Source organism: Acinonyx jubatus, chromosome A3, assembly GCF_027475565.1.
Source record: "Acinonyx jubatus isolate Ajub_Pintada_27869175 chromosome A3, VMU_Ajub_asm_v1.0, whole genome shotgun sequence".
In the NCBI taxonomy this organism is placed as follows: Eukaryota; Metazoa; Chordata; class Mammalia; order Carnivora; family Felidae; genus Acinonyx; species Acinonyx jubatus.
The window spans coordinates 97,484,040-97,497,197 of record NC_069388.1 but is presented as its reverse complement, the minus strand read 5'-3'; the positions used below and the strand labels follow the sequence as shown (position 1 = coordinate 97,497,197).

Sequence of the window (13,158 nt, the reverse complement as noted above, 5' to 3'; positions counted from 1 at the left end):
AAACTCAAATTTGGGGAGAGACTGGTTTCTCTACAGCAAAAAAACAGGACCTGAGAATTTGCTTACCAAGGACAGATGCCTTGGGTTGCCATTTAAGCTAGTAAGAAGATTCAGCTAAATTTTACAAATAAATTGCTAAAGAGTGAGCGTAGGGTAGCATGAGAGTGTGAAGTTCCTGGGGGCTACAAATATAGAGGTGCTCACAGGGAAGAGTGGGGAGAATCCTAAGAAAGCCTACCTGATGGTACTGGCTGGGGAAGGAAAATAACAGCTACTATTATAACTCTAACCAACCCATTTCTCCTAGTTTCTTTATGGAACAAAAGACAATGTCAGGGAAGTGAGCAACAAACACTGTCATTTTAAACACTGGTAATAACCCATTGTAGATTTCTGTATATAACTGGAGAAACAGAACTGGAAAAATAAAAGCTCTACTCATGGGGAATAGAAAGAAATGCATTCTAGGCTCATTACTACAGCTAGAGGAGGGGCAGGAACACCTGTGAAGGTGAGAAGTCTAAGCACAAGGGACTTAGTGCCTTGCTAAGATAGAGGCTTAATCAGCACATGAGGGAATGCCCCTCCTCATCTCTCCCATCAGGCTAACAAATATTGAATAAAAATAACAGTACAATACAGACTGGTTAGCTGTAAAATACAGATTTTCTCTGGGGACAATAAAAAGGGAGGACCCAAGGTCACAGAGAAACAAAAGTTGAAAAAATAATCTTTGGCAAACCATAAACACAAGTTATCAAAAGAATAATTTGAAGGCTGTAATAGACTAAGGGTAACCATAGCAACATCAAACCTCAAATCCAGCCCAAATCCTTACTATATTTAAGATAGCATGCCATACAAAAAGCCAAGTAGAAGGAAAGACATAAAAATTATTTACTCTAGTATCTACTGTACCATATGTTTGCCTTTCAATAAAAAATGTAAGAACTGTATAAAAAGTGAAGATAAACATACATTTAAGACACAAAGGAAATAGAAAGAATACATACAATGTTGAAATTAATAGAGAATTCAAAATAACTGTAATTAATATGTTAATGGTTCTAATGGAAAAAGTAGGCAACATACAAGATCAGATGGGAAATGTCAATAGGAAGGGTGAAGCTATAATTACAAATTAAATAAATGTTAGAATTGAAAAAGGCAGCAAGAGAGACAAAGAATGCCTTTGTTGAGCTTGACACAGCCAAGGAATCAGTGAACTGGAAGATAAGTGAGTAGAAATTCCCCAAACTGGCACATGAGAAAAAATAGTGAAAACAAAAGAAACCCAAGCAACCAAAAACAAAAACCAAAACCACAGAACAGAAAATCCAAGAGCTATAGGACAGCAATCAAGTGGTCTAAAATATGCAATAGAAATCCCAAAGAAAAAATAATGGCCGCAGTTTTTTTTTTCCAAAATTAAAGACACACCAAACCACAGATCCAAGAAACTCAGAGAATGCTAAGCAGGATAAATGCAAACTGTAAACAACGACAACAACACATACCTGGGCATATCACATTATATACTGACAAAAACTAAGAAAACGAGATCATCTTGAAGGCAGTCCAGCCAAAAAATACATGTTATCTACAGAAGAACGGGGAGAAGAAGTAGAGCAGATTTCTTGTCAGAAACCATGCAAGCAAGAAAGCAATGAAAGGACACTTTTAAATTGCTGAAAGAAAAAACAAAACCTGTTGACTTAGAATTATATATCCAGTTAAATTATCATTCAAAATAAAGGATAAAGACTTTTTCAAAATGGAAATTTAGGGAATTCATTGTTAGCATACCTACTCAATAAGAAATATTAAAGGAAGTTCTTCAGGCAGAATGAATATGCTATGAATCAGAATCTTAGATCCATACAAAGAAATGAAGAACACTGGAAGTGGAATAGAGGCAAAATAAATTTCATTTTATTTCCTATTTTTATTGTCCTGAAAGATGATGATATAAAATAAATTAGCAGCAATATATCATGCTTACAGTACATGTAAAGGTAAAAGTACAAAAAAAAAATGAAAATGATGGAGTACATCAAAGGGACACAGAAGTCAACTGAGAGAATCTTGATGGCCAAAGTGGTAATGATTTAAGCAAACAATAAATAATGTAGTATTGCATTATATATTTATTATATTATTATATTTATTATAATCTAATAAAATATATATCCACAAGTTCATATTGACACAAATAAACAACTGAATGAATGGATGGATTAGTTGGCAGACAGATAGATAAGCAGAGAGAGAACAGACAAATCTATATAGAAGATACAAATGACCAACATCAACAATGAAAAAGACATCACTTCTGATCCCACATACTTTTAAAGGATAATAAAGAAATACCATGATCAACTCTATGTCTATATATACAAAAATACACTATAAAACTCCTCAAGAAAAAAAAGATAACCCAAATAATTCAATATGTATCAAGGAATTCAATTTCTAGTTCAAATCCTCCCAATAAAGAAAATTTAATGCTGCAATGGCTTCCCTGGTGGATTGTGCTAAAAATTTAAAGAAGAAATAATGTTAATTCTACACCATCTCCTCCAGAAAACAGAAGAGGAAGACACACTTCCCAATTCATTTTAATGTACAAAAATCTCCTAAAATTAAAAAGTGAATTTAGTAAGTTCACAGGATATAAGATCAGTATACAAAGGTCAATAGTATTCCTATATAGCAGCAATGAACAATTGAAATTTGAAATTAAAAACAATATTATTCAGGATAACATTAATACTTAGTTATAAATCTAATAAAATACATGCAGAATCTATGTATTGAAACTACAAAACTTCAATGAAAAAAATAAAAGAAGACTTAACTAAATGAAGAGATACGCTGGTAATAGATTGGAAAATTCACTCTGGTTAAGAAGTCAGTTCTCTTCAAATTGATCTATAGATTCAACACAATCCTTCAAAACTTGCCAACAATTTTTTATACATATCAACAACCTAATTCTAAGATTTATATGGAAAGGTAAAGGAATTAGAATAGACAAAACAGTTATGAAAAAAGAACAAATTTGGAGGACTTATGCCTACCTGATTTCAAGACTTACTAAGTATAGTCATCAAGACAGTGTAGTACCAGAGAAAGAATAGACTCAGAACAACAAAACAGAATGGAACCCAGAAACAGACTAAAAAATATTGCCAGCTGACTTTTCGCAAAGGTGCAAGGACGGTTCAATGGAGAAAGGATGGTCTTTTCAAATAATGGTCCTAGATCAAATGGATATCGATATATAAAGAATGTAAACCTTGACATATATGTCATATTTTATGCAATATAACTCAAAATAAATCATAAACTTTAATGTAAAAAAAAGCATAAAACTACAAAACTTCTAGAGGAAAATACAGGAGAAAATCTGTGTGACCCTTAAGTTTGGCAAAACATTTTTAGGTACTATACTAAAAAGATAATCCATAAAAGCAAAACATATAAATTGAATTTTATTCGGGTTAACACAGTCTGTGCTCTGAAAGTCACTGGCATCGCTTCTCGGCCTTTTGGCTAAGATCAAGTGAAAGTCACTGGCAAGGGACTAAAGAGACAAGCTGCTGAGTGGGAAAAAATATTTTCAAGTTACATATTTGAAAAAGGACTTTGATCCAGATTAGGTAAAGAGCTCTTAAAACACAGTAATAACAAAACAAGCAACTAAATTAAAAATTGGGCAAAGAGCCAAACAGATATTTCAGCAAGGAAGATAAAAGGATGGAGGAGAAGCATTAAAAAAAAGATGCTCCACATCATTAGTCACTAGCAAAATGCAGGGTGACCACTGTGAGCTATTCTATACATTTACCGGAGTGACTAAAATGAAAACCAAGCCACACCACACAAAGCCCTCCCCAATGAGAACAAGTGCTGGGAGGCTGAGGAACAGCTAGAATTCTCACACGCTGCTTGTGGGAAGGCAAATCGTTACCTTTGAAATACAACTGGGGGAATTTCTTATAAACATATACATGCACATACTTACCATGCCACCTAGTAATCTCACTCCTAGTTACCCCACTGAAGCAAAACCTCATGTCCACTCAAAAAGCTATACATCACTGTGTATAGTAGCTTATTAATAATCACTTTAAAACTGGTCATAACCCACATGTCTTTCAATGGGTGAATAGATAAACCGATGGCAATAATACTACTCAGCAATAAAAATAAACTGTTGATTCACGTAACAACATGAAAGAATCCTTTTTTTAGATATTCTAATTCACAGATATTGTACAGCTATCACCACTATCTAATTTTAGAACTACCACTATTAACTACCTATCACTATCTTATCACCCCAAAAGGAAACCCCATACCCATTAACTCTCACCACCCACTTCTGCTTCTCCACAGTGCCCAGTAACCACGAATCTACTTTCTCTTATCTATGGATTTCTCTATTCTGAACATTTCCTATCTATGACACCATATGCTATGTAGTCTTTTTGTGACTGGCTTTTTTCACTTAGTATAATGTTTTCAGGGTCACCTATACTGTAGCAGGTATCAGTACTTCATTCCTTTTTATTACTGAATAACATTCCATTGTATGGATATATTACATTTTGTTGATTGAATCATTAGTTGAAGACATTTGTGTTATTCTCACTTTTAGCTGTGATGAATAATGCCTCTAAGAACATTCACGTGCACATGTTTGTGTAAATATATGTTTTCAATTCTCTTAGATACATGCTTAGAAATGGAATTACTTTTGAGAAACTGCCAAACTGTTTTCCAAAGAAGCAGTACCAGTTTCTAATTCCACCAGCAACATGTAAGGGTTCGAATTGCTCCAGATCCTCACCAACACTTATTATATAATCTATCCTTTCGATGACAGCGATTCTAGTGGGTATGGACTGGTATCTCATTGTACCTTTGATTTGCATTTCCCTGATGGCTAATGATATTCAGCATCTTTTCATATATCTTCTTCAGGGACCTGTCTATTCAAATCCTTTGCCCATTTTAAAGGGTTATTTCTCCTTTTATTTTTGAATTATAAGAGTGTGTTACATATTCTGAAGATAAGTACCTAGATGCATTTTAAATGCATTTTTCTAAGTGAACACTGACAGACCCAAAAGGCTGTATATTGTATCATTCCTTTTAAAATTCCATTTATAAAATGAAGAACTTTAGGGACAGAAAACAGGTCAGTGGTTGCCTAAGGCTGGGAAGGAAGGAGGGGCTGATGACAAAGAACATCAGATGGGAAATTGGGGGGTAATGGAATGATTCTGTAGAGTCCTGTTGTGTTGGGTACATGATTTTACCCACTTGTAAAAACCCACAGAACTATATACCACAAAAAGTGACTTTTATTATATACAAGTTAAAAAAAATCCACTAGACCTTTGAAGGAATGCAAAACGGAACAAAGACTGTGACAAATAGATTTGTTTACAATTGTACAATATAACCACACGAAGGGCAATGGAGAACAAAGAGGCTGACGTAAGTAACTTTGGAAAAGCGTTTTTACTACATACTGTAAAGTGAAAGAGGGAAAAACTGCAAAAACACTCTTCTTGGGGAAAAACTGCTTCTTGTTGTGCCTGAAGTTTTGCTTACTTTTCCTACCCATGTCTTCTTTTAGTCCTTTCTCTCATCTTTTTTTTAAAAACCTAAAACTGCTTAAAAGGATAAAATCATACTCCCTTTCTTTCCCATTTCAAGTACTCGTTTAGCAGCATTAGGCTTCAAAGAGCCAGCTTCACAAACCCACTGCTGGGCTTCTCAACCCTCACATCATGGCATGTCTAGAAAATGGCATGTGTGTTTGGCCCGGTGGTACAAATGGACAAGACTGCACTAGCCTCATCTGGCTGTCTAAGGGCTGAGTGGGTCAGCATCTTCCCATCCCCTCCTGCACTAAGATCCCTAACACAAGGGATGGCGGGGTGGGGGGGGGGGGGCGGCGGGGAGGGGAAGCTCTTACTCTGAATGCCCCCCTGAACCAAGGTATTCAATTCATGATTTGGCCAATTGAAGATAAGGATGCGGTCTGTCTCTGAAAAAATTGAATTGGTCTGTTCTTTCTTTTCTCTCTGCTAAGCTAATTTAAACAGGGGAGAATTCCGGACTTTGGTCTCATTAGCATCAGGTAGTAATGAATGGACTGACCTGGAGTTTTTGAAATAATTTCTACCAAACTTACCTTTTCTTTCATTTTTTCCACCTTATATTTTAGCTGAGGAACTACACTGTTGGGTGGCAAGCCTTTTTCCAATTGAGTCACAAATTTGGCATATTTAGAAACTTGACTATTTAGGACTTCTGGATCCAGGCCGTCAAATTTGGACTATAAAAATTAGAAGAAAAAAAAAGTTAAGACATATGATAAGGGCAACTTTGAAACAGTAAAATTTTTTACTTTACTCAGATTTTCCAGTAGGTAAATTGTTAATCCAAGTTAACTCTATACTTTTGGAAATGGTTTTACTTATTAAGATTGCCAATACTGTATCAGTCCTCGCTTATTTATTCCTTTCATGTTCTTGTCTCCCACATCATCAAATGCAGTATTACAATCCCTGTAATTTATTCCCGAGAGCTAACTCTTGTAAAAAGACAACTAGCTACTAAGTAGAAATTTCTCACCCAGTAGTCTTCTATTATTTGATTATGTACACTTTTAATATATATGATTAACACATGTACCCCAATATATACATGTATCTATAAATATACTTCTCAGTTATATAAACAGAGAGACAAATACTGTATGATCTAACATACATGTGCAATCTGAAACAAAACAAAATTAAATGAAAAGAAACATATATAGAGAACCGATTGGTGGTTGCCAGAGGTAGAGGTGGGTGTAGGTGAAATGGGTGAAGGAGTAAGAAGATATAAAATTCTAGTTATAAAATAGATAAGTCACGGAGATTTAATGTGGAGCATGGTGACTATAGTTAACAATACTATATTACATATTTGAAAGTTGCTAAGAGATCTTAAAAGTTCTCATCATATGGAAAAAAAATGCCAAAATTATATATGGCAATAGATGGTAACTACACTTACTGTAGTGATCATTTCACAATATATACAGATTATACATTTGAAACTAGTATGTTATAGGTATTTATAAACCATCCTTTTCTTTTTTTCTTTCTAGGTTCAATACTTCCTTTCTGTCCCTTAATGGGTTTTTTTGTGTGTTTCCTCTGATGAAATCATCCCATTTTTGAAGTTTCTGTTCTAAAGTATGGTGGTAATGAGAAAACTCTCAAGCTTTTTCTTTACTCCTCAGAAATATTTTCTACCTCTGAGATAAGTGATAAAGGAGTTATACAGGAACACTTAAAATCTTTGATATTGTAGCATATATCTGTTTGTTTTCTGTTTTCCTCACCAAAAGATAAGTTCTGTGAAGGTTTGGACTCTGTCCTTTTTATTCTCTACTGGTATACCCAGCACTTAGAACGCTGTCTGGCAAACATTTTCTGTGTCACTGGTGTTTAACCCACACATGTGACTTCTAATTATAGGTATCAGCACAAGTAAGCTGAATGAGCAAGTGTAAAAACAATATTTGTAAAGTTGATGGTATTTCTAACATGTCTATATCACATGTAAAAGAATAGGTGGTCATCTATTCTCTCTTCTAGAGGGCTGACCCTTATCAAGATTTGAATTTTTGGTAGACCCTAGAAACCAAATTCTATGGTGGCTGTTGGTCCTTGGCCCCCTAATTAAAGTAATTTACTGTTGAGCTCGGAACTCATTAGTCTGATTCTATTCCATCACAGTGAACAAAATGGTTTCCTTTGTTGTCAAAAGAAGAACAGAAACCTAAACTAACAGAAATCTAAAGTGTGTAGATCACAAATAAAATTCTACAATCCTCAAGAACACTTTGGTAGAGTGTATCATGACAACACTGTATTCAGAAGCCACAAAGCAGTTAAGCTTCATGCAGTGAGGTCTTTTGATGCTTCCTTCATTTAGCCTTCTTAAATGGAGGACTCAGGAAGCCTACCTTACAAGAATGCATTCTGCTCTGTGGTATACAGTGACAGAAAGACCTTTGTACATTTCACTGGGAGAGCTGATCATGATTCTCATAAAATTATAACATTGTATATTTTACTTAATTAAGACTACTCTAGATTGTTAAAAATCATAATTCATATTATTAGGATTTTAAATTTAATTAATAAATGATTTCAGGATTGAGAGGGTTTTTTTGGTGTGTGTGTGTGTGTGTGTGTGTGTGTGTGTGTGTGTGTGGTGTGTGTGTGTTTTACCTTTAACCATTCTTGTTGGAGTTGATCCCATTCAGATAAAGAATCCCAGAGCAATTGTTTGAGCTTCAACTCAGCACTAACTTCTTCCAAAGCTTCAAACTTGGATACTTCTATCTTTAAAAATATAATAAGCAAAATGCACTATTTAGTTTTCAGATATAAAGATCTTATGTTACCCTCCTATTAGTAATTCTTGATATAGTGACACTTAGCAGAATGTGGGTGGGTCCTAAATGGGGAAAGAAAAAGAGAGATAGAAACAAATGAAAAAAACAAAACAAATCACACACCCCATGTATGTTCAAATTTCCAATTGAGTGACAAAATATAACGCTTTATATTTCCTTAAAACTTAGGGGCGCCTGGGTGGCGCAGTTGGTTAAGCGTCCAACTTCAGCCAGGTCATGATCTCGCGGGCCGGGAGTTCGAGCCCCGCGTCAGGCTCTGGGCTGATGGCTTGGAGGCTGGAGCCTGTTTCCGATTCTGTGTCTCCCTCTCTCTCTGCCCCTCCCCCGTTCATGCTCTGTCTCTCTCTGTCCCAAAAATAAATAAAAAACGTTGAAAAAAAAACCTTAAATATTCTGCAAAAACATAAATATTATGAGTACCATGGGCATTCTTTTTCAAGTTGGATCATACATGCCTGGCCTTTTTAGGAAAACAAATGAGTCTTCAGAGGTACTGATTTTCTTTGGGGCATGTATACCTAGATGACAGAAGACAGAGATGTCTGTGAAGTAGCTGGTGGAGGGGCTGGGGAGCTTTAAGATGGAAAGAACAGCCTGGTTTCTTACTTCCTTCTGACCCTGTGGGCTGTATATGAACCCCATAAAGAGAAAGACTGCAAGAAAATCTGAAGAAGCTGTTTTCATGAGAAGTATATTAAAACTGACTTGGCTTAGAAGTGGGCAAACCCCCAGGGGGGGTTGTTTGTACAGAAACTGAGCCCTGTGATAAGCTAAGGCTTTGAATATTCCATCCAACAGCAACAGAATACACATTCTTTTCAACTGTACATGGAACATTCCCCAGGACAGAGCATATGATAGGCCACAAAACAAGTCTTAGCAAATTTAAGATTAGAATCATACCAAGTATCTTTCTCAAACACAATAGTTTGAAACTAGAAATCAACAAGAGGAACGCTGGCAAATTTACAAGCATTTGGAAAATAAACAACATACTCCGGACCAACCAGTAGGTCAAAGGGGAAACCAAAGAGAAATTTAAAAAAAAAATCTTGAAACAAATGAAAATGGAAACACAGGATGTCTAAACCTCTGGGATACTGGAAAAGCAGTTTTGACAGGTAAGTTTATAGTGATACATGTGTATATTAAAAAAAATGGAAAGATCTTAAACAACTTTACACAACAAGGAACTTGAAAAAGAAGGAAAAACTAAGCCCAAAATTAGTAGAAGGAAGGAAATAAAGATCAGAGAAGAAATAAATGAAATAGAGACTAGAAAAATAGAAAAGATCAAAGAAATTAAGAATTGGTTTTTCAAAAAAGATAAACAAAATTGACAAGCATCCAACTAAACTAAGAAAAAAAGAGATTATACTCAAATAAAATCATAGGAAATACCATACCTGATACCACAGAAATACAAAGGATGATAAGGGACTACTATGAACAATTTTATGGCAGCAAACTAATTCAGTTAAAAGCAATGGACAAATTCCTAGAAACATATAATCTACCAAGACTGAATCAGAAAAAAATAGAAAATCTAAATAGACCAAAAACAAATAAGAGATTGAACCAATAATCAAACACCTCCCAACACAGAAAAGTCCAAAAGCAGATGGCTCCAGGAGCAGATGGCTTTACTGGTGAATCCTACCAAACATTTAAAGAATTAATGCCAGTCTTTCTCAGACTTTTCTTTTTTCTTTTTTTTTCAATGTATGAAATTTATTGTCAAATTGGTTTCCATACAACACCCAGTGTTCATCCCAAAAGGTGCCCTCCTCAGTACCCATCACCCACCTTCCTCTCCCTCCCACCCCCCATCAACCCTCAGTCTGTTCTCAGTTTTTAAGAGTCTCTTATGCTTTGGCTCTCTCCCACTCTAACCTCTTTTTTTTTTCCTTCCCCTCCCCCATGGGTTTCTGTTAAGTTTCTCAGGATCCACATAAGAGTGAAAACATACAGTATCTGTCTTTCTCTGTATGGCTTATTTCACTTAGCATCACACTCTCCAGTCCCATCCACGTTGCTGCAAAGGGCATATTTCGTTCTTTCTCATTGCCCTGTAGTACTCCACTGTGTATATAAACCACAATTTCTTTATCCATTCATCAGTTGATGGACATTTAGGCTCTTTCCATAATTTGGCTATTGTTGAGAGTGCTGCTATAAACATTGGGGTACAAGTGGCCCTATGCATCAGTACTCCTGTATCCCTTGGGTAAATTCCTAGCAGTGCTACTGTCTGGGTCATAGGGTAGGTCTATTTTTAATTTTTTGAGGAACTTCCACACTGTTTTCCAGAGTGGCTGCACCAATTTGCATTCCTACCAACAGTGCAAGAGGGTTCCCGTTTCTCCACATCCTCTCCAGCATCTATGGTCTCCTGATTTGTTCATTTTGACCACTCTGACTGGCATGAGGTGATATCTGAGTGTGGTTTTAATTTGTATTTCCCTTGAGGAGCGACATTGAGCATCTTTTCATGTGCCTGTTGGCCATCTGGATGTCTACTTTAGTTTCTCAGACTTTCGAAGAAAACTGAAGAGGTGGGAATACTTCCAAACTCATTTTATGAATCCAACATCACCCTGACATTAGGGATCTAGCCTTGTCTTAAATAAGAATTAGAAATAATTTCTTAGGCCAGTTAGGTCTTCACTCCTAACTCCCAAATGATTGAGAGCTGCAGAAGGAAGGTGAGACCTGAATTGATCATGAAAGAAGAATTAATCAAGTATAGATACAGAGTGTGGAAAGTGGGGGACACACTTTTATTTCAGGCTCTGTCTCAAGCAATGCTATCCCTTCTGAGCCAAGAAGTGCCCACCTGTTAGTTATAACTTTTTATCAAGCAGTGTTTCCTTGGTACCTCAGTTCCAACTGCATACTATCCTATCTTGTAGATTAGTTAACTTAACAATTTTGAATCCTAGTTTTCCAATGTACAAATCTCAAGTACTGCACCAGTCACATTGTCTAGTGCCACAGTCATTATTCTGCAGATTGCCCCCACCAAGCCCTGGGCTCTGGAGTGGAGAGCTCCTCAGAAACTTGCTGGCCATCCATGTGGGGCTCTGGAAAATAGGTACATTCCCATGTGAGGTCCAGTCATTCCTCCAAGACTATTGGGGAGACTAACAACACCTCTCTCACTGCTGGTGGTTCCCTGGTTTTGACCCTAGGAATCTTTTCTTTTCCATTCCCTTCTTTTTGGTCTCTTTGGCACTTATAGCTTTTAGTCATTTCTCTTCATTTTTTGAGGCATATCATTTAGCCTTTGAAACCTACCCTTTTTTTTAGGATCCTATCCCTTGGCTTAGCCAAAGTCTCTTGTTTCACTAAACTGGCACATCAAACCAGGGCAATTCAGGCAATATTCATGGAATCATAACACACCCAGGAATGTAAAAGAAGCTCGATTATTACTTAAGAAAGACTAGAAGCGCTTTAACTGACCACAATTAAAAATCTACATACATATATTTAAAAAAAAATTTTTTTAATGTTTATTCATGTTTTGATAGAGACAGAGCGTGAGTGGGGGAGAGGCAGAGAGAGAGGGAGACACAGAATCCAAAGCAAGCTCCAGGCTCTGAACTGACAGCACAGAGCCCAACATGGGGCTCTAACTCACAGACTGTGAGATCATGACCTGAGCTGAAGTCAGACGCTCAAATGACCGAGCTACCCAGGTGCCCCTACATATATTATTTTTTTATTTTTATTAAAAAAATTTTTTTTAATGTTTATTTATTCTTGAGATAGAGACAGAACATGAGCAGGGGAGGGGCAGAGAGAGAGACACACACACACACAGAATCCGAAGCAGGCTCCAGGCTCTGAGCTGTCAGCACAGAGCCTGATATGGGGCTCGAACCCATGCACCATGAGATCACGACCTGAGCTGAAGTCTGATACCTAACTGACTGAGCCACCTGGTGCCCAGAACATACATATTTTAACATAGAAACTGTAGTCCCTGGTCTGAGAGTTTATCTATAATTCATCATTATTTTATATTAAGAAAGATATTTTATCTCTCATGTGTACTGATCTTTAAACACTTCAAATTCAGAGAACGCTTCATATTTGCATTTCAGACCATTCCAGCACAGTGCCTAGCACATAGGCATCCCAACATTGAATGTTTAGAACTACATTGCTGAGGGTGTTTGTGCATGAATGCCATTTCTATGCATATGTTTTAAAAACAGATGTGTAGAGCTGTTCTTACCTTAAAATTCTTCTGATAGGATTTATATTGAAATGCACGTTTTTGAAGATCATCTAGAACCAACTGCAGATCGTGCAACATGAGCTTTATTTTGTCTTGGTCAGCAGTAATATCTAAGATCTGTGGATCCTGTAAAATTAAGATAATTTTTGATTAGTCATTCCTACTTTTTCATATGGACCATTAAGTGAATTCATAAACACTTCCAAAAATATTTTTTCTAATTCTTTTCACTCTGATTTTTAGAAAATGTTAAAGTGGCTGTTTTTCTTGCATTTAAAAACAATATATGTACAACTTCAACAAGACTTCAGGTAAGGAGAGATGCACGCAATAGGAGAAAGAAGGAAGAGGACATGATCTAAGGGAAATTTTCTTTTACAATAACAGAAATAGAAAGCCTTTGATTTCTGAGAGG

The 13,158-nt window shown here is 36.2% G+C and overlaps 1 protein-coding gene across 3 annotated transcripts in view; it reads right to left on the bottom strand.

The window, feature by feature from the left end:
• Positions 1-13,158, bottom strand: part of DNAH6 (dynein axonemal heavy chain 6) — a 245,633-nt gene that overhangs the window by 146,359 nt on the left and 86,116 nt on the right. For all 3 annotated transcript variants that reach the window (XM_053200826.1, XM_015075839.3, XM_053200827.1), the window contains 3 exons: positions 12,741-12,869; positions 8,310-8,423; positions 6,212-6,355 (listed from right to left, as the gene is read on the bottom strand). In XM_053200826.1, the coding sequence (XP_053056801.1) occupies positions 6,212-6,355; positions 8,310-8,423; positions 12,741-12,869 (387 nt within the window). The remainder of the gene's footprint in view (positions 1-6,211; positions 6,356-8,309; positions 8,424-12,740; positions 12,870-13,158) is intronic.